The sequence below is a fragment of the Oncorhynchus keta genome, chromosome 7 (genome assembly GCF_023373465.1).
Source record: "Oncorhynchus keta strain PuntledgeMale-10-30-2019 chromosome 7, Oket_V2, whole genome shotgun sequence".
Classification (NCBI taxonomy): Eukaryota; Metazoa; Chordata; class Actinopteri; order Salmoniformes; family Salmonidae; genus Oncorhynchus; species Oncorhynchus keta.
Window position 1 is genome coordinate 55,519,425 of NC_068427.1, and position 22,919 is coordinate 55,542,343.

The 22,919-nt window shown below is 48.9% G+C and overlaps 1 protein-coding gene across 1 annotated transcript in view; it reads right to left on the reverse strand.

Moving 5' to 3' along the window:
* Nucleotides 1-22,508, reverse strand: part of ankzf1 (ankyrin repeat and zinc finger peptidyl tRNA hydrolase 1) — a 37,716-nt gene extending 15,208 nt beyond the window's left edge. The window contains exons 1-7 of the mRNA XM_052523288.1: nt 22,451-22,508; nt 11,312-11,440; nt 10,803-10,930; nt 7,825-7,927; nt 6,099-6,304; nt 3,979-4,088; nt 1,851-2,004 (exon numbers count right to left, since the gene is read on the reverse strand). Coding sequence (XP_052379248.1) covers nt 1,851-2,004; nt 3,979-4,088; nt 6,099-6,304; nt 7,825-7,927; nt 10,803-10,930; nt 11,312-11,440; nt 22,451-22,487 — 867 coding nt within the window. The 5' untranslated portion in view covers nt 22,488-22,508. The remainder of the gene's footprint in view (nt 1-1,850; nt 2,005-3,978; nt 4,089-6,098; nt 6,305-7,824; nt 7,928-10,802; nt 10,931-11,311; nt 11,441-22,450) is intronic.
* Between the last annotated feature and the right edge of the window lie 411 nt (nt 22,509-22,919).

The following is a 22,919-nucleotide window of genomic DNA, read 5'->3' on the forward strand; positions in this document are numbered from 1 at the left end:
TCACGCCCTGGATACCAGGTGGACTGTATCACCATACCAACGTGTCACGCCCTGGATACCAGGCCACGTATCACCATGACCAGACTGTGTCACGCCCTGGTCTTAGTACCAGGCCACGCCCTGGTCTTAGTATCACCATGACTAGACTGTGTCACGCCCTGGTCTTAGTACCAGGCAAGACTGTATCACCATGCCAACGATGGACTGATCACGCCCAGGCTTAGTATCACCATACCAACTGGAGTACAGGTGGACTGTGTCACGCCCTGGTCTTAGTACTCAGGTGGACTGTGTCACGCCCTGATCTTAGTACTCAGGTGGACTGTGTCACGCCTGGTCTTAGTACTCAGGTGGACTGTGTCACGCCCTGGTCTTAGTACCAGGCCGCCCTGGTCACCATGCCAACGCCCTGGTCTTATACCAGGACCAAGTATCACCATGCCAACGTACTCAGGTGGACGATACCAGGTGGCCAGACTGTGTACGCCCTGGTCACCATGGACAAGACGTCACGCCTGGTCTTAGTACTCAGGTGGACAAGACTGGCCAAGTATCACCATGCCAACTGGTCTTAGTACTCAGGTGGCAAGACTGTATCACCAGTACTCAGGTGGACAAGACTGTGTCACGCCCTGGAGTACCAGGCCAAGTATCACCATGGTCCAGTACAGGTGGACAAGACTGTGTCACGCCCTGGTCTTAGTACCAGGTGGACAAGATGTCACGCCCTGGTCTTATACCTGGCCAGACTGTATCACCATGCCAGGTGGACTGATACGCCCTGGTCTTAGTACACCAGGTGGACTGTGTCTGGCCTGGTCACCATGGACCAACGCCCTGGTCTTAGTACTCAGGTGGATCACGCCCTGGTCAGGCCAGGTATCACCATGCCAACAGGTGGACTGTGATACCAGGCCAACTGTATCCCCATGGTCTTAGTACTCACACTGATCACCTGGGCCAGGTGGACTGTATCACCATGCCAACGATGGACTGATCACCAGGCCAGGTATCACGCCATGGTCTTAGTACGGTACTGTGTCAGGCCTGGTATTTACTCAGGTGGAATACTAACTGTGTCACGCCCTGGTCTTAGTACTCAGGTGGACACCTGTTGTATGGTCTTAGTACTCAGGTGGACAAGACAAAAATGTATTTGATTTGAAAATGAAATGGACCTGTGCATACAAGAGACTAGTTGTTGTTGCTTACGCCCTGGTTTAATTCATAAACAAAGCTGACTTGATAAACATTTTATAACACCAGGTTCTTTAGATCGGCTATCTGGAACTCAGGTGGACAAGTTGGTATCATAACGTTTTTTGTACTGTCAATATATATTTAAAAAAAGTAACATTTATTTAGTAAAAATGGCAAGTCAGTTTTCCAGAACAAATTCTTATTTTCAATGACTGCCTAGGAACAGTGGGTTAACTGCCTGTTCAGGAGCAGAATGACAGATTTTCATCTTGTCAGCTCGGGGATTCGATCCAGCAACCTTTCGGTTACAAGTCCAACGCTCTAACCACTGGGCTACCCTGCCGCACCAGATATTACCATGGAAACCTTCGTCATTGTTCGGAGGTAGAACCTAAACGTCCTCTGTTGGACAATACGTGGAAATAGTGACTGCAACTTCCTCTGGTCCTTTAAAGGGGAGCGATGTGCCACCATCAGGTCAGATTATCATCACATGAAGGGTGTGGCCTGTGAAATAGCGCCACTGTGTGGTCAAACAGAATATTACGTTCATTCATGTGTGTGCAAGAGAAGATCCTACTTTGCCTTATAGTAGTTCTGGCTAATCAGAGGAAAACCAAAATGTGTCAAAATAAGAGTAGTTGTGTTGCCTTGACGAGCGCAGATTCGTTGTATCGCCTCAGGGCAGCTCCGGCTGATTTAGGAGCATGACTGCTGTTCTTAGCATCTCTCAGACCCTGGGCTGTCCCCCGCTTGGCTCTTACAGTGTACCGATGGAACGTCTTGTGCTGTAACACCTCTCTCCTGGAACAGCAGAGATGGGGGAGATTAATCGTCTTTTAGTACTGAGAGGAAGACCTACATTCAGAAAGACCCCTTGACCTTTTCCCACATTCTGTTACAACCTTATTCTAAATTTGATTAAATGTTTTTTTCGTCCCTGACCAATCTACTACACACAATATGCTGCAGAAATGTTTTGGTACCCTTCTCCAGATCTGTGCCTCGACACAATCCTGTCTCGGAGCTCTACGGACAATTCCTTCGACTTCATGGCTTGGTTTTTGCTCTGACATGCACTGTCAACTGTGGGACCTTATATAGACAGGTGTGTGCCTTTCCAAATCATGTCCAATCAATTGAATTTACCACTACCCCCCACCTACCCAGGGCACTACCCCCCACCTACCCGGGGCACTACCCCCACCTACCCGGGGCACTACCCCCCACCTACCCGGGCACTACCCCCACTACCCCACTACCTCCCACCTACCCGGGGCACTACCCACCACCTACCCGGGGCACTACCCACCACCTACCCGGGGCACTACCCACCACCACCTACCCGGGGCACTACCCCCACCTACCCAGGGCACTACCCCCCACCTACCCAGGGCACTACCCCCACCTACCCGGGGCACTACCCCCACCTACCCGGGGCACTACCCCCACCTACCCAGGGCACTACCCCTACCTACCCAGGGCACTACCCCTACAAAAGGACACTACTTTATACCTGAACCCAGGACACTATTCCCTACACAGGACACTACTTTATACCTGAACCCAGGACACTATTCCCTACTTTATACCTGAACCCAGGACACTATTCCCTACTTTATACCTGAACCCAGGACACTATTCCCTACTTTATACCTGAACCCAGGACACTATTCCCTACACAGGACACTACTTTATACCTGAACCCAGGACACTATTCCCTACACAGGACACTACTTTATACCTGAACCCAGGACACTATTCCCTACACAGGACACTACTTTATACCTGAACCCAGGACACTATTCCCTACTTTATACCTGAACCCAGGACACTATTCCCTACTTTATACCTGAACCCAGGACACTATTCCCCTGAACCCAGGACACTATTCCCTACTTTATACCTGAACCCAGGACAACCCAGGACACTATTCCCTACTTTATACCTGAACCCAGGACACTATTCCCTACTTTATACCTGAACCCAGGACACTATTCCCTACTTTATACCTGAACCCAGGACACTATTCCCTACTTTATACCTGAACCCAGGACACTATTCAGGACACTACTTTATACCTGAACCCAGGACACTATTCCCTACAGGACTTTATACCTGAACCCAGGACACTATTCCCTACTTTATACCTGAACCCAGGACACTATTCCCTACTTTATACCTGAACCCAGGACACTATTCCCTACTTTATACCTGAACCCAGGACACTATTCCCTACACAGGACACTACTTTATACCTGAACCCAGGACACTATTCCCTACTTTATACCTGAACCCAGGACACTATTCCCTACACAGGACACTACTTTATACCTGAACCCAGGACACTATTCCCTACTTTATACCTGAACCCAGGACACTATTCCCTACACAGGACACTACTTTATACCTGAACCCAGGACACTATTCCCTACACAGGACACTACTTTATACCTGAACCCAGGACACTATTCCCTACTTTATACCTGAACCCAGGACACTATTCCCTACACAGGACACTACTTTATACCTGAACCCAGGACACTATTCCCTACTTTATACCTGAACCCAGGACACTATTCCCTACTTTATACCTGAACCCAGGACACTATTCCCTACACAGGACACTACTTTATACCTGAACCCAGGACACTATTCCCTACACAGGACACTTTAGAACTGAGCCCAGGGCCCCACAGAGCACCATTTAGAGAATCTAGTACCATTTGAGACCACTATAGCAATAGAGAATATGAAGCCAGGCTTCTCATCACTGACCCTTGAAACACGGCTCCAGCGAAGTGTCCACCACCTGCCATCAGAATGACCCACGTAGTCTTGTTACTGAGACTTTGTAGAGAGGCCACCAGGTCTTCCTCTATGGCAGACTGAAATGCACATAGTCTTGTTACTGAGACTGTAGAGAGGCCACCAGGTCTTCCTCTATGGCAGACTGAAATGCATATAGTCTTGTTACTGAGACTGTAGAGAGGCCACCAGGTCTTCCTCTATGGCAGACTGAAATGCATATAGTCTTGTTACTGAGACTGTAGAGAGGCCAGGTCTTCCTCTATGGCAGACTGGTCTTCCTAAACTTACAACTTAGAATGCATATGATTCTTGTTATCACTGAGAGCCACCAGGTCTTCCTCTATGGCAGACTGAAATGCGTCACCAGGTCTTTCTCTGGCAGTATACTGGTCTCTTGTCTGCAAATGTTACTGAGACTGTAGAGAGGCCACCAGGTCTTCCTCTATGGCAGACTGAAATGCATATAGTCTTAGTCTTGTTACTGAGACTTAGAGAGGCCACCAGGTCTTCCTCTATGGCAGACTGAAAGCATATAGTCTTGTTAAGAGACATATAGTCTTGTTAACGAGACTGTAGAGAGGCCACCAGGTCTTCCTCTATGGCAGACTGAAATGCATATAGTCTTGTTAACGAGACTGTAGAGAGGCCACCAGGTCTTCCTCTATGGCAGACTGAAATGCATATAGTCTTGTTACTGAGACTGTAGAGAGGCCACCAGGTCAAATCAAATCTTATTGGTTACATACACATATTCAGCAGATGTTATAGTGAAATGTTTGTGTTCCAAGCTCCATCAGTGTAGTAGTATCTAACAAAGAAATGACACAAACATACGTAATACTGCAAAGTTGTTTAGGAGCTACAAGCAGAGCTGTCATGTCTGTCATGTCTTAGGAGCTACAAGCAGAGCTGTCATGTCTGTCGGTCTTCCTCTATGGCAGACTGAAATACAGAGTGGATTAAATCATGTGTCGTCCAAAACGTTCCTTTTGACTCATCATCCATAACGCCAAGAGTCTTGATGAACATCCAGGTGCTTTTTGGCAAACTGGAGTCAACTTTTTGGAAGACATGGGTCCCATTATGTCTGGAGAAAAGCAAGCACTGCATTCCACAGTGAGCTGAAGAGCAGCTGGGTCATGCAGCAAGACAATGACCCCAAACCCAAAATCAAGTCTACATGAAAATGGTTAAAAAGCAACACATTTGAAGTTTTGGAATGGCCTTGTCAAAGTCCAGATCTAATCCCAACTGAGATGTTGTGGCAGGACCTGAAACGAGCAGTTCATCCTTGAAAACCCACAAATGTTGTTGAGTTATAGCAGTTCTGCATGGAATGGAATTGGGCCAGACTTCCTCCACAGCGACGTGAGAGACTGATCAACAACTCCACAGGAAGTGGTTGGTTGGAGTCGTTTGCAGCTAAAGGTGGACTGATCAACAACTACAGGAAGTGGTTGGAGTCATTGCAGCTAAAGGTGGACTGATCAACAGCTCCACAGGAAGTGGTTGGTTGGAGTCGTTTGCAGCTACAGTAAATTCCTCCACAGCGACGTGAGAGACTGATCAACAACTACAGGAAGTGGTTGGAGTCATTGCAGCTAAAGGTGGACTGATCAACAGCTCCACAGGAAGTGGTGGGTTGGAGTCGTTGCAGCTAAAGGTGGACTGATCAACAACTACAGGAAGTGGTTGGAGTCGTTGCAGCTAAAGGTGGACTGATCAACAACTACAGGAAGTGGTTGTAGTCGTTGCAGCTAAAGGTGGCACAACCAGTTAATGAGTGAAAGGGGGCCATTACTTTTCACACAAGGGCATTGGGTGTTGCATACCTTTGTCTATGAAATAAGTACATAATCGTTGTGTTATTTGTCCACTAAGGTTCACTCGATCTATTATTAGGTTTTGGATTAAGGCTTGATAATTCAGTATCAAAAATATGTAAAAGTAGATCAAATGACAAATACTTTTTTCGCAGCACTGTAACTCAATCATATGACATTACAACCCGTTCTTCATTCATTTCTCAAGGGAGGCTGATTATTTTGTGTTAAAAAAAAGAGTCCACAAGTCCGTCCGAGTCTCACCTTGCTCTGCAGAACACAGCGGTAGACAGCCAGGTACTGCCCCTGAGAGTTCTGGAACACGACCCGGTTGGAGAGGCGACGGAAGGATTCCGCTTCTAGAACACCGTGGTCCTTCTGTAGAGGAGCAGCCTCGGTGTTCTCCACAGCCCAGTCACTGTCTGGTTCCTCGTCCTCCGAGTCAGAACCTGAGATGCTAGACATGTCTCCTGTGGACAGAACCAATTCATTTGTACAAATAGAGTAGAATGAAGAAGAGACAAGGGTTGCACCCTATATAGTGCACTGCTTTTGACCAGCACTTGAAAGTAGTGCACTATAGAGGGAATAGGGTACCATTAGACACAACCCTTGTCTTTTCCATTGTTGATACTGATTTGCTCTGTCCACAGGAGACATGTCTAGCAAAAACTAAGTTAAGATTTTTTAATTTGAAATTCAATTTAGTTTCAGTCATAATGCATAAGGTGATGGGTCAGGTCACGTTAGGTTTAAAAGGTAGACTCAGCGAGATTACATAGACGCACCAAGTCGTAGTGGGTCAATTCCCGTAGCTAGCACCAGTGTTGAAGGGAGTCCGGTCTCCAGACCACATATTGACTGTCTCGGTGTTGCCTTGTCACGCGTCAGATACATTTCTACTTGTTCTTGACTCTGTCTCGGACAGTGAGGACTCGTCATTTCTTCCTCAGACCAGCGGAGTAAAACCTCAATTCAGTAAGTGTATAAACTCACATCGCCTGGCCAAATATATTCACTCCTTTCATGAAGCATTAGTACCGGTGGCCAACCTATCTATTAGTGGGCCCCTACGGTGGCCAACCTATCTATTAGTGGGCCCCTACGGTGGCCAACCTATCTATTAGTGGGCCCCTACGGTGGCCAACCTATCTATTAGTGGGCCCCTACGGTGGCCAACCTATCTATTAGTGGGCCCCTACGGTGGCCAACCTATCTATTAGTGGGCCCCTACGGTGGCCAACCTATCTATTAGTGGGCCCCTACGGTGGCCAACCTATCTATGCGGGGCCCTACGGTGGCCAACCTATCTATTCGGGGCCCTACGGTGGCCAACCTATCTATTCGGGGCCCTACGGTGGCCAACCTATCTATTCGTGGGCCTACGGTGGCCAACCTATCTATCGTGGGCCTACGGTGGCCAACCTATCTATTCGTGGGCCTACGGTGGCCAACCTACCTATTCGTGGCCCTACGGTGGCCAACCTACCTATTCGGGGCCCTACGGTGGCCAACCTATCGGGGCCCTACGGTGGCCAACCTATCGGGGCCCTACGGTGGCCAACCTATCGGGGCCCTACGGTGGCCAACCTATCGGGGCCCTACGGTGGCCAACCTATCGGGGCCCTACGGTGGCCAACCTATCGGGGCCCTACGGTGGCCAACCTATCGGGGCCCTACGGTGGCCAACCTATCAGGGCCCTACGGTGGCCAACCTATCAGGGCCCTACGGTGGCCAACCTATTAATAGTAATAATAATTATAAAAAGAATAATAGTGAAGACATCAAAACTATGAAATAACACATATGGAATCATGTAGTAACCAAAAAAGTGTTAAACAAATCAACATGTATTTTATATTCTTCAAAGTAGCCACTCTTTGCCTTGATGAGGTAGTTACGTCTGGCCGTCTCCCATGACAACCTTAACATTAACATAGAGTTGCTGATTTGGTTCTGAGTGCCCAGATTAGATGCGTGGTGACTCACCTCCACCGGTCTTCCTCTCAAACTCCTCCACTGTGGCTGGGGTTTTACCAGATGGTCTCTGCCTCAGGTTGAAACGGTGCCAGTCAAGCTTGTAGTGCTCCATCTGAAAGTACAAATTACACTCCACATCTAAATCACTGACTAGTCCCACACTGACTGACTAGTCCCACACTGACTGACTAGTACCACACCGACTGACTAGACTGGATCAAAAATGATTTGTTTCATAAACCAAAAGATTGCATATTCCGTTTGGATCCAGGCTTCTGAGGCTAGTTTCTGCCACTGGACATGAAATGATACTTCAGGACTTTGTCACGAGGCTTTTTATTTTCTTCCCCAGAGTCAGATGAATTCACGGGTACCATTTTTAGGTCTCTGTGTCCAGTATGGAGGAAGTTGGAAGTAGTTCCACAAGCCGATGCTTACTAGCATTAGCGCAATGACTTGGGATTTATTCACTATATAATATACCTCAAGTCATTGCGCTACTTAGCAACTTCCTGTTAACTGGACGCAGAGACATAAAATGGTATCCAGGAGACCGTCTGACTCTGGGTCAGTAGATAAAGGAGACCGTCTGACTCTGGGTCAGTAGATAAAGGAGACCGTCTGACTCTGGGTCAGTAGATAAAGGAGACCGTCTGACTCTGGGTCAGTAGATAAAGGAGACCGTCTGACTCTGGGTCAGTAGATAAAGGAGACCGTCTGACTCTGGGTCAGTAGATAAAGGAGACCGTCTGACTCTGGGTCAGTAGATAAAGGAGACCGTCTGACTCTGGGTCAGTAGATAAAGGAGACCGTCTGACTCTGGGTCAGTAGATAAAGGAGACCGTCTGACTCTGGGTCAGTAGATAAAGGAGACCGTCTGACTCTGGGTCAGTAGACAAAGGAGACCATCTGACTCTGGGTCAGTAGACAAAGGAGACCATCTGACTCTGGGTCAGTAGACAAAGGAGTCCATCTGACTCTGGGTCAGTAGATAAAGAGCCTCATCTGACTCTGGGTCAGTAGACAAAGGAGACCATCTGACTCTGGGTCAGTAGATAAAGGAGACCATCTGACTCTGGGTCAGTAGATAAAGGAGACCATCTGACTCTGGGTCAGTAGACAAAGGAGACCATCTGACTCTGGGTCAGTAGACAAAGGAGACCATCTGACTCTGGGTCAGTAGACAAAGGAGACCGTCTGACTCTGGGTCAGTAGACAAAGGAGACCATCTGACTCTGGGTCAGTAGACAAAGGAGACCATCTGACTCTGGGTCAGTAGACAAAGGAGACCATCTGACTCTGGGTCAGTAGACAAAGGAGACCATCTGACTCTGGGTCAGTAGAGACAAAGGAGACCCATCTGACTCTGGGTCAGTAGATAAAGGAGACCATCTGACTCTGGGTCAGTAGATAAAGGAGACCATCTGACTCTGGGTCAGTAGATAAAGGAGACCGTCTGACTCTGGGTCAGTAGATAAAGGAGACCATCTGACTCTCTGGGTCTGACTCTGGGTAGATAAAGGAGACCATCTGACTCTGGGTCAGTAGATAAAGGAGACCATCTGACTCTGGGTCAGTAGATAAAGGAGCCCATCTGACTCTGGGTCAGTAGATAAAGGAGTCCATCTGACTCTGGGTCAGTAGATAAAGGAGACCATCTGACTCTGGGTCAGTAGATAAAGGAGACCATCTGACTCTGGGTCAGTAGATAAAGGAGACCATCTGACTCTGGGTCAGTAGATAAAGGAGACCATCTGACTCTGGGTCAGTAGATAAAGGAGACCATCTGACTCTGGGTCAGTAGATAAAGGAGACCATCTGACTCTGGGTCAGTAGATAAAGAGACCATCTGACTCTGGGTCAGTAGATAAAGGAGCCCATCTGACTCTGGGTCAGTAGATAAAGGAGCCCATCTGACTCTGGGTCAGTAGATAAAGGACCTCATCTGACTCTGGGTCAGTAGATAAAGGAGACCATCTGACTCTGGGTCAGTAGATAAAGGAGACCATCTGACTCTGGGTCAGTAGATAAAGGACCTCATCTGACTCTGGGTCAGTAGATAAAGGAGACCATCTGACTCTGGGTCAGTAGATAAAGGACCTCATCTGACTCTGGGTCAGTAGATAAAGGACCTCATCTGACTCTGGGTCAGTAGATAAAGGAGACCATCTGACTCTGGGTCAGTAGATAAAGGACCTCATCTGGTATCATCTGACTCTGGGTCAGTAAAATGTTGGACCAATGGTGACCTCATCTGACTCTGGGTCAGTAGATAAAGGGACCATCTGACTCTGGGCCAGTAGATAAAGGACCTCATCTGACTCTGGGTCAGTAGATAAAGGAGACCATCTGACTCTGGGTCAGTAGATAAAGGACCTCATCTGGTATCGTTAGTAAAATGTTGGAATGGTGATACTTGGCCTGGTATCGTAATACTTGGCCTGGTGATACTTGGCCTGGTATCGTATCGTTGGCATGGTGATACTTGGCCTGGTATCGTATCGTTGGCATGGTGATACTTGGCCTGGTATCGTATCGTTGGCATGGTGATACTTGGCCTGGTATCGTATCGTTGGCATGGTGATACTTGGCCTGGTATCGTATCGTTGGCATGGTGATACTTGGTCTGGTATCGTATCGTTGGCATGGTGATACTTGGCCTGGTATCGTATCGTTGGCATGGTGATACTTGGCCTGGTATCGTATCGTTGGCATGGTGATACTTGGCCTGGTATCGTATCGTTGGCATGGTGATACTTGGCCTGGTATCGTATCGTTGGTATGGTGATACTTGGCCTGGTATCGTATCGTTGGCATGGTGATACTTGGCCTGGTATCGTTAGTTAAATGTTGGTATCGTAACACTAACCGGGAATCTATAGAACATGGCTCAAAGATGCCGAAAAACCAATATAATATTAAAAATGGGTGAATCTCTCCTTTATGGTCTCTGGTCAGTCCATCCCAACCCTCAGTCAGTTATTCACCTGCTCCTCCCGGGTGTCGAAGGGGCACTGGCAGGCCGAGCACACCATCCTGTCAGACACATCTCTACCCAGGCTGCTCTCTGGCTGTTTCTCATCCTGGAGATCCTCCTTGGGGCACACAGTCACTCCTGTTAGGATGACATACATACAGGACTTGAGTAACATGGGAGATAAACTATACCGAACTGAAAATATGCAACAATTTCAACGAATTTACAGACTTAATGTACATATAAGGAAATCAGTCAATTGAAATAAATCTATGGATTTCATATGACTGGGCAGGGGCGCAGCCAAATTTGTGCACAAAATTTGAGAGAAATAAGCTTTTTGTGAGTATGGAACATTTCTGAGATCTTTTATTTCAGCTCATGAAACATGGGACCAACACTTTACCTGTTGAGTTTATATTAATGACTATTTACATGACAAACAAACAACCGGGGCACAAATAACTGCTTTCAGGATGTACAACAGCCATAGACATGGCTTTACAACTAGCTACCCACCATGACAGTGTTCAGGAGGCTCATGAACACTGGTAACTCCTCGGACCTCCTGTAGAGCAGAGTCTTGAAGACAGTACTCAAACACGGAGCGTTGTTCTGGACCTGAGGTCATTGTGGACTCCGGAGCTTCTGAAGAACATCAATATGAGAGTGAGAATCTGGAACTACTACAGTAGCTAGATCAATGTGTCACTACTACAGTAGCTAGATCAACGTGTCACTACTACAGTAGCTAGACCAATGTGTAACTTCTACAGTAGCTAGATCAACGTTTGTAACTACTACATTAGCTAACTACTACAGTAGCTAGATCAACGTTTGTAACTACTACAGTAGCTAGATCAACGTGTAACTACTACAGTAGCTAGATCAACGTGTAACTACTACAGTAGCTAGATCAACGTGTAACTACTACAGTAGCTAGATCAACGTGTAACTACTACAGTAGCTAGATCAACGTTTGTAACTACTACAGTAGCTAGATCAACGTGTAACTACTACAGTAGCTAGATCAACGTTTGTAACTACTACAGTAGCTAGATCAACGTGTAACTACTACAGTAGCTAGATCAACGTTTGTAGCTTCTACATTAGCTAGACCAACGTGTAACTACTACAGTAGCTAGATCAACGTTTGTAACTACTACAGTAGCTAGATCAACGTGTAACTACTACAGTAGCTAGATCAACGTTTGTAACTAGTACAGTAGCTAGATCAACGTTTGTAACTACTACAGTAGCTAGATCAACGTGTAACTACTACAGTAGCTAGATCAACGTTTGTAGCTTCTACATTAGCTAGACCAACGTGTAACTACTACAGTAGCTAGACCAATGTGTAACTACTACAGTAGCTAGATCAACGTTTGTCACTACTACAGTAGCTAGATCAACGTGTCACTACTACAGTAGCTAGATCAACGTTTGTAGCTTCTACATTAGCTAGACCAACGTGTAACTACTACAGTAGCTAGACCAATGTGTAACTACTACAGTAGCTAGATCAACGTTTGTAGCTTCTACATTAGCTAGACCAACGTGTAACTACTACAGTAGCTAGATCAATGTTTGTAACTACTACAGTAGCTAGATCAATGTAACTACTTTGTAACTACTACAGTAGCTCAAGTCACTACGTGTAACTACTACAGTAGCTAGACCAATGTGTAACTACTACAGTAGCTAGATCAACGTTTGTAGCTTCTACATTAGCTAGACCAACGTGTAACTACTACAGTAGCTAGATCAATGTTTGTAACTTCTACAGTAGCTAGATCAACGTGTAACTACTACAGTAGCTAGATCAACGTTTGTAACTAGTACAGTAGCTAGATCAACGTTTGTCACTACTACAGTAGCTAGATCAACGTTTGTCACTACTACAGTAGCTAGATCAACGTGTAACTACTACAGTAGCTAGATCAACGTTTGTAACTTCTACATTAGCTAGACCAACGTGTAACTACTACAGTAGCTAGATCAACGTTTGTAACTACTACAGTAGCTAGATCAACGTTTGTAACTACTACAGTAGCTAGATCAACGTGTAACTACTACAGTAGCTAGATCAACGTTTGTAACTTCTACAGTAGCTAGACCAAAGTGTAACTACTACAGTAGCTAGATCATAGCGGACTAAACTCCATGGTGAATGAAGTGTCTGGTAAAGTTTACACACAGCCATGCCCATGCGTACGCACAGTGTCAAGTGATAAGGGAACTGCGTGTCAAGCATAGAACAGCGAAATTATGAGAGCAGGTTTAATAATTCTATTGTTTTTTTTCTCTCAATTGAATTGTATTTCCATTGTGAATTCATGCAACATATCTCTACAGGCTATATATAATTTGTGATAATTATCCATATGACCTCGTCATCTTGCTAAATCAGAGTCTCTAATCTGTTGTAAGATTTGGCATACGCTGCATTTCGCAGTGAGCGTGTTTTTAAGAGGCAGGTGGGACTTTTTTTTTGAGAAAGTAAAGATTGGCTCATAAGAAATCGAGAGACTAGTCAAGATCGAGGTAAAGATGAACGGAGCAAAGTACAGAGAGATCCTTGATGAAAACCTGCTCCAGAGCGCTCAGGTCCTCAGACTGGGGTGAAGGTTCACCGTCCAACAGGACAACGACCCTAAGCACACAGCCAAGACAATGCAGGAGTGGCTTCGGGACAAGTCTCTGAATGTCCTTGAGTGGTCCAGCCAGAGCCCGGACTTGAACCCGATTGAACATCTCTGGAGAGACCTGGAAATAGCTGTGAGAGGATCTGCAGAGAAGAATGGTAGAAACTCCCCAAATACAGGTGTGCCAAGCTTGTAGCATCATACCCAAGAAGACTCAAGGCTGTAATCTCTGCCAAAGGTGCTTCAACAAGGTACTGAGTGATGGTGTAAATGTGATATTTCATCTGCAAACGTTTCTTAAAACCTGTTTTTGCTTTGTCATTAATGGGATATTGTGTGTAGATTGATGAGGGAAAAAACTATTGAATCCATTTCAGAATGAGGCTGTTTATTTTACCTTTATTTAACCAGGCAAGTCATATATTCTTATTTTCAATGACGGCCTGGGAACAGTGGGTTAACTGCCTGTTCAGGGGCAGAACGACAGATTTGTACCTTGTCAGCTCGGGGGTTTGAACTTGCAACCTTCCGGTTACTAGTCCAACGCTCTAACCACTAGGCTACCCTGCTAGGCTACCTGCCACGTAACAATGAGGCTAAAAATTTAAGGGCCTAACCAATACTACCACCTCTACACTCTAACCACTAGGCTTCCGAATGCACTACACTCTAACCACTAGGCTACCCTGCCACCTCTACACTCTAACCACTAGGCTACCTGCCACCTCTACACTCTAACCACTAGGCTACCCTGCCACCTCTACACTCTAACCACTAGGCTACCCTGCCACCTTCACTCTAACCACTAGGCTACCTGCCACCTCTACATTAACCACAGGCTACCTGCCATTCACTCTAAACACTAGGCTACCTGCCACCTCTACACTCTAAACACTAGGCTACCTGCCTCCTCTACACTCTAACCACTAGGCTACCTGCCACCTCTACACTCTAACCACTAGGCTACCTGCCTCCTCTACACTCTAACCACTAGGCTACCTGCCACCTCTACACTCTAACCACTAGGCTACCTGCCACCTCTACACTCTAACCACTAGGCTACCCTGCCACCTCTACACTCTAACCACTAGGCTACCTGCCACCTCTACACTCTAACCACTAGGCTACCCTGCTGTAACGTAACAATGAGGAAAAATTTAAGGGGCCTGAATACTTTCCGAATGCACTGACGCACGACTCGTTCGTTCATTCATTCATTCATTCATTCATTCGAGTGGCGCAGCGGTCTAAGGCACTGTATCTCAGTGCTAGAGGCGTCACTATAGACACCCTTGTTCGAATCCAGGCTGTATCACAACTGGCCGTGATTGGGAGTCCCATAGGGCGGCGCACAATTGGCCCAGTATCATCTGGGTTTGGCTGGTGTAGACCGTCATTGTAAATAAGAAAATGTTCTAAAACGGACTTGTCTAGTTAAATTAAAAAGGTAGAAAAAATGAAATGTTATTTGCCATTGCAACTTGTATTGTCCTAATGATCCTCTCTTTCTAGCTATGTTTTTATTTGTTCAGGCCAAACCACAACTGAGAGCCAAACAACACATCCTGGTTGTACTCAAATCTGACACGAGCACCTTTTACAGTCTCGGAAAAGTTTTTTTAAAACCTCAAACTCAAGCTCCCCAGTGGTTCCTTCAACACCTTCACCCCCCTCAAGCTCCCCAGTGGTTCCTTCATCAACACCTTCACCCCCCTCAAGCTCCCCAGTGGTTCCTGCATCAACACCTTCACCCCACTCAAGCTCCCCAGTGGTTCCTTCATCAACACCTTCACCCCCTCAAGCTCCCCAGTGGTTCCTGCATCAACACCTTCACCCCCTCAAGCTCCCCAGTGGTTCCTTCAGGAACACCTTCACCCCCTCAAGCTCCCCAGTGGTTCCTTCAGGAACACCTTCACCCCCTCAAGCTCCCCAGTGGTTCCTGCATCAACACCTTCACCCCACTCAAGCTCCCCAGTGGTTCCTTCATCAACACCTTCACCCCCCTCAAGCTCCCCAGTGGTTCCTGCATCAACACCTTCACCCCCCTCAAGCTCCCCAGTGGTTCCTGCATCAACACCTTCACCCCCCTCAAGCTCCCCAGTGGTTCCTGCATCAACACCTTCACCCCCCTCAAGCTCCCCAGTGGTTCCTGCATCAACACCTTCACCCCCCTCAAGCTCCCCAGTGGTTCCTGCATCAACACCTTCACCCCCCTCAAGCTCCCCAGTGGTTCCTGCATCAACACCTTCACCCCCCTCAAGCTCCCCAGTGGTTCCTGCATCAACACCTTCACCCCCTCAAGCTCCCCAGTGGTTCCTGCATCAACACCTTCACCCCCCTCAAGCTCCCCAGTGGTTCCTGCATCAACACCTTCACCCCCCTCAAGCTCCCCAGTGGTTCCTGCATCAACACCTTCACCCCCTCAAGCTCCCCAGCGGTTCCTGCATCAACACCTTCACCCCCCTCAAGCTCCCCAGTGGTTCCTGCATCAACACCTTCACCCCCCTCAAGCTCCCCAGTGGTTCCTTCATCAACACCTTCACCCCCCTCAAGCTCCCCAGTGGTTCCTTCATCAAAACCTTCACCCCCTCAAGCTCCCCAGTGGTTCCTTCATCAACACCTTCACCCCCTCAAGCTCCCCAGTGGTTCCTTCACCCCCTCAAGCTCCCCAGCGGTTCCTGCATCAACACCTTCACCCCCTCAAGCTCCCCAGCGGTTCCTGCATCAACACCTTCACCCCCCTCAAGCTCCCCAGTGGTTCCTGCATCAACACCTTCACCCCCCTCAAGCTCCCCAGTGGTTCCTTCATCAACACCTTCACCCCCTCAAGCTCCCCAGTGGTTCCTTCATCAAAACCTTCACCCCCTCAAGCTCCCCAGTGGTTCCTTCATCAACACCTTCACCCCCTCAAGCTCCCCAGTGGTTCCTTCACCCCCTCAAGCTCCCCAGCGGTTCCTGCATCAACACCTTCACCCCCTCAAGCTCCCCAGTGGTTCCTTCATCAACACCTTCACCCCCTCAAGCTCCCCAGCGGTTCCTGCATCAACACCTTCACCCCCTCAAGCTCCCCAGCGGTTCCTGCATCAACACCTTCACCCCCTCAAGCTCCCCAGCGGTTCCTGCATCAACACCTTCACCCCCTCAAGCTCCCCAGCGGTTCCTGCATCAACACCTTCACCCCCTCAAGCTCCCCAGCGGTTCCTGCATCAACACCTTCACCCCCTCAAGCTCCCCAGCGGTTCCTGCATCAACACCTTCACCCCCTCAAGCTCCCCAGCGGTTCCTGCATCAACACCTTCACCCCCTCAAGCTCCCCAGCGGTTCCTGCATCAACACCTTCACCCCCTCAAGCTCCCCAGCGGTTCCTGCATCAACACCTTCACCCCCTCAAGCTCCCCAGCGGTTCCTGCATCAACACCTTCACCCCCCTCAAGCTCCCCAGCGGTTCCTGCATCAACACCTTCACCCCCTCAAGCTCCCCAGCGGTTCCTGCATCAACACCTTCACCCCCTCAAGCTCCCCAGCGGTTCCTGCATCAACACCTTCACCCCCTCAAGCTCCCCAGCGGTTCCTGCATCAACACCTTCACCCCCTCAAGCTCCCCAGCGGTTCCTGCATCAACACCTTCACCCCCTCAAGCTCCCCAGCGGTTCCTGCATCAACACCTTCACCCCCCTCAAGCTCCCCAGCGGTTCCTGCATCAACACCTTCACCCCCCTCAAGCTCCCCAGCGGTTCCTGCATCAACACCTTCACCCCCTCAAGCTCCCCAGCGGTTCCTGCATCAACACCTTCACCCCCCTCAAGCTCCCCAGCGGTTCCTGCATCAACACCTTCACCCCCCTCAAGCTCCCCAGCGGTTCCTGCATCAACACCTTCACCCCCCTCAAGCTCCCCAGCGGTTCCTGCATCAACACCTTCACCCCCCTCAAGCTCCCCAGCGGTTCCTGCATCAACACCTTCACCCCCCTCAAGCTCCCCAGCGGTTCCTGCATCAACACCTTCACCCCCCTCAAGCTCCCCAGCGGTTCCTGCATCAACACCTTCACCCCCCTCAAGCTCCCCAGTGGTTCCTGCATCAACACCTTCACCCCCCTCAAGCTCCCCAGTGGTTCCTTCATCAACACCTTCACCCCCCTCAAGCTCCCCAGTGGTTCCTTCATCAACACCTTCACCCCCCTCAAGCTCCCCAGTGGTTCCTGCATCAACACCTTCACCCCCCTCAAGCTCCCCAGTGGTTCCTGCATCAACACCTTCACCCCCTCAATCTCCCCAGTGGTTCCTGCATCAACAACTTCACCCCCTCAAGCTCCCCAGTGGTTCCTGCATCAACACCTTCACCCCCTCAAGCTCCCCAGTGGTTCCTGCATCAACACCTTCACCCCCCTCAAGCTCCCCAGTGGTTCCTTCATCAACACCTTCACCCCCCTCAAGCTCCCCAGTGGTTCCTTCATCAACACCTTCACCCCCCTCAAGCTCCCCAGTGGTTCCTGCATCAACACCTTCACCCCCCTCAAGCTCCCCAGTGGTTCCTGCATCAACACCTTCACCCCCCTCAAGCTCCCCAGTGGTTCCTGCATCAACACCTTCACCCCCCTCAAGCTCCCCAGTGGTTCGTTCATCAACACCTTCACCCCCTCAAGCTCCCCAGTGGTTCCTGCATAAACATCTTCACCCCCTCAAGCTCCCCAGTGGTTCCTGCATCAACACCTTCACCCCCTCAAGCTCCCCAGTGGTTCCTGCATGAACACCTTCACCCCCTCAAGTTCCCCAGTGGTTCCTGCATCAACACCTTCACCCCCTCAAGCTCCCCAGTGGTTCCTGCATAAACATCTTCACCCCCTCAAGCTCCCCAGTGGTTCCTGCATCAACACCTTCACCCCCTCAAGCTCCCCAGTGGTTCCTGCATGAACACCTTCACCCCCTCAAGCTCCCCAGTGGTTCCTGCATCAACACCTTCACCCCCTCAAGCTCCCCAGTGGTTCCTTCATCAACACCTTCACCCCCCTCAAGCTCCCCAGTGGTTCCTGCATCAACACCTTCACCCCCTCAAGCTCCCCAGTGGTTCCTGCATCAACACCTTCACCCCCCTCAAGCTCCCCAGTGGTTCCTGCATCAACACCTTCACCCCCCTCAAGCTCCCCAGTGGTTCCTGCATCAACACCTTCACCCCCCTCAAGCTCCCCAGTGGTTCCTGCATCAACACCTTCACCCCCTCAAGCTCCCCAGTGGTTCCTGCATAAACACCTTCACCCCCTCAAGCTCCCCAGTGGTTCCTGCATCAACACCTTCACCCCCTCAAGCTCCCCAGTGGTTCCTGCATAAACACCTTCACCCCCTCAAGCTCCCCAGTGGTTCCTGCATCAACACCTTCACCCCCTCAAGCTCCCCAGTGGTTCCTGCATCAATACCTTCACCCCCTCAAGCTCCCCAGTGGTTCCTGCATCAACACCTTCACCCCCTCAAGCTCCCCAGTGGTTCCTTCATCAACACCTTCACCCCCTCAAGCTCCCCAGTGGTTCCTGCATCAACACCTTCACCCCCTCAAGCTCCCCAGTGGTTCCTGCATAAACACCTTCACCCCCTCAAGCTCCCCAGTGGTTCCTGCATAAACACCTTCACCCCCTCAAGCTCCCCAGTGGTTCCTGCATAAACACCTTCACCCCCTCAAGCTCCCCAGTGGTTCCTTCATAAACACCTTCACCCCCTCAAGCTCCCCAGTGGTTCCTGCATCAACACCTTCACCCCCTCAAGCTCCCCAGTGGTTCCTGCATCAACACCTTCACCCCCTCAAGCTCCCCAGTGGTTCCTGCATGAACACCTTCACCCCCTCAAGCTCCCCAGTGGTTCCTGCATCAACACCTTCACCCCCTCAAGCTCCCCAGTGGTTCCTTCATCAACACCTTCACCCCCTCAAGCTCCCCAGTGGTTCCTGCATCAACACCTTCACCCCCTCAAGCTCCCCAGTGGTTCCTGCATCAACACCTTCACCCCCTCAAGCTCCCCAGTGGTTCCTGCATCAACACCTTCACCCCCTCAAGCTCCCCAGTGGTTCCTGCATCAACACCTTCACCCCCTCAAGCTCCCCAGTGGTTCCTGCATCAACACCTTCACCCCCTCAAGCTCCCCAGTGGTTCCTGCATAAACACCTTCACCCCCTCAAGCTCCCCAGTGGTTCCTGCATCAACACCTTCACCCCCTCAAGCTCCCCAGTGGTTCCTGCATAAACACCTTCACCCCCTCAAGCTCCCCAGTGGTTCCTGCATCAACACCTTCACCCCCTCAAGCTCCCCAGTGGTTCCTGCATCAATACCTTCACCCCCTCAAGCTCCCCAGTGGTTCCTGCATCAACACCTTCACCCCCTCAAGCTCCCCAGTGGTTCCTTCATCAACACCTTCACCCCCCTCAAGCTCCCCAGTGGTTCCTGCATCAACACCTTCACCCCCTCAAGCTCCCCAGTGGTTCCTGCATAAACACCTTCACCCCCTCAAGCTCCCCAGTGGTTCCTGCATCAACACCTTCACCCCCCTCAAGCTCCCCAGTGGTTCCTGCATAAACACCTTCACCCCCTCAAGCTCCCCAGTGGTTCCTGCATCAACACCTTCACCCCCTCAAGCTCCCCAGTGGTTCCTGCATCAACACCTTCACCCCCTCAAGCTCCCCAGTGGTTCCTGCATCAACACCTTCACCCCCCTCAAGCTCCCCAGTGGTTCCTGCATCAACACCTTCACCCCCCTCAAGCTCCCCAGTGGTTCCTGCATCAACACCTTCACCCCCTCAAGCTCCCCAGTGGTTCCTGCATCAACACCTTCACCCCCCTCAAGCTCCCCAGTGGTTCCTGCATCAACACCTTCACCCCCCTCAAGCTCCCCAGTGGTTCCTGCATCAACACCTTCACCCCCCTCAAGCTCCCCAGTGGTTCCTGCATCAACACCTTCACCCCCCTCAAGCTCCCCAGTGGTTCCTGCATCAACACCTTCACCCCCCTCAAGCTCCCCAGTGGTTCCTGCATCAACACCTTCACCCCCCTCAAGCTCCCCAGCGGTTCCTGCATCAACAATATTTTTGGTGATGTAAAATATATTTCACAGCGGTTTAGATGGTATAATGATTCTCCACTAGAATCCTATTTTGACACAAACTGACATGTATTGCTGTTGTTTGTCCCCAATCATGTATGTACCCTGTATTGTGCTACCATGTTATTGTCTTAGGTCTCTATTTTTGATTCATTTATTTTTATTTTTACAGGTTAAACCACAACTGAGAGAGCCAAACACCACAACTTGGTTGTACTCAACCAAGTAAGTTAAGAACAAATTCTTATTTAGAATGACGGCCGACACCCGTAGTGTTGTCTCTCTCGTCGTGATGTGTGTTATTTGTATCTATATTTTTACTCCCCGTCCCCGCAGGAGGCCGTTTGGTAGATATGAATTTGTTCTACACTGACTCGTTAAATAAAGGTGAAAGTAAAACAGGCTTACTATAAGGGTTTCAGCAACCAGGAAATGGAGGAGCGATTTCTGCAGTACAACTTTTTTTTTTAATGGACCAAAATAAGTCTAAAGAGGGGTTCCTGCAGATGCAGCAGGGTCCACATTAAGGAGGGGTTCCTGCAGATGCAGGAGGGTCCACATTAAGGAGGGGTTCCTGCAGATGCAGGAGGGTCCACATTAAGGAGGGGTTCCTGCAGATGCAGGAGGGTCCACATTAAGGAGGGGTTCCTGCAGAAGCAGGAGTGCCCACATTAAGGAGGGGTTCCTGCAGATGCAGGAGTGCCCACATTAAGGAGGGGTTCCTGCAGATGCAGGAGTGCCCACATTAAGGAGGGGTTCCTGCAGATGCAGGAGGGTCCACATTAAGGAGGGGTTCCTGCAGATGCAGGAGGGTCCACATTAAGGAGGGGTTCCTGCAGATGCAGGAGGGTCCACATTAAGGAGGGGTTCCTGCAGATGCAGGAGGGTCCACATTAAGGAGGGGTTCCTGCAGATGCAGGAGGGTCCACATTAAGGAGGGGTTCCTGCAGATGCAGGAGGGTCCACATTAAGGAGGGGTTCCTGCAGATGCAGGAGGGTCCACATTAAGCACCAACTGTCAGAGCAGCTCACAGATTACTGCACCTGTACATAGCCCACCTATAATTTAGCCCAAACAACTACCTCTTTCCCAACTGTATTTAATTAATGTATTTATTTTGCTCCTTTGCACCCCATTATTTTTATTTCTACTTTGCACATTCTTCCATTGCAAAACTACCAGTCCAGTGTTTTACTTGCTATATTGTATTTACTTTGCCACCATGGCCTTTTTTGCCTTTACCTCCCTTCTCACCTCATTTGCTCACATTGTATATAGACTTGTTTATACTGTATTATTGACTGTATGTTTGTTTTACTCCATGTGTAACTCTGTGTCGTTGTATCTGTCGAACTGCTTTGCTTTATCTTGGCCAGGTCGCAGTTGTAAATGAGAACTTGTTCTCCACTAGCCTACCTGGTTAAATAAATAAAATAAACATTAAGGAACACACAGGATTGCACCTTTCTCAAATGATGCCCCTGTTTCTGCTACACTCTGTTGGGGGACTTCCTCCGCCATGGAGTGGAGTTTAGTCCGTTTTCTACTTCAGAGATTGGCTATAATCTAGAAAACTATGTCATACTTACATTTGATGTTGAAACACCCACTTTATTTAATCTTATCTAACGTTACGTGAATAAACGTACCACGTGTAAAACAGTGAACTATCTGAGCTAGCTAGCTAACATTAGCCATATCAATCAATGGCAACGTGTGACCATAGTAGCTAGCTAATTTCCAGATGTGTTGTTTTAAAAACGTACCAAAATGATTCCACGTCTTGTCGATGTTGAATAAAGACTAATTCTATAGTTACCAGTTTGATAGCGCTCTCTACCTACACTATTTGACTGACAGATTGAGCAACTTCTTCTTCTATGATATAATGGCGGTCCGCAAACAAACGTTAAAAGTGCATTGCGCCACCTACCGTGCTGGAGTGTGTGGTCAATCACGGTGAACAACATGTCACAATCCTCCTACCAAACTCAGTACTTCTGAGAAAATAAAGAGCCCTAATAAATTATGATAGGCCCTCCCCCATCCCTAAAAATCAATTCCAACCATGTCCAACATCAACCGGGTGGCACTGGTTGGCAAGCATGTGATTGGTTTGTGTCTGGTCAATGAAACCGTGGAGAATGTGTTGTTATATTGTTGTAGGTACGTTGAAGAGAGGGAAAGATTGAAGTGTAGGGTCATTTTTTAAAAACCTTTATTTAACTATGCAAGTAGGTTAAGAACAAATTCTTATTTTTAATGAGGACTCCATCTTCTCCTTGTGCATTCCCCGACTCCATCTTCTCCTTGTGCATTCCCCGACTCCATCTTCTCCTTGTGCATTCCCCGACTCCATCTTCTCCTTGTGCATTCCCCGACTCCATCTTCTCCTTGTGCAT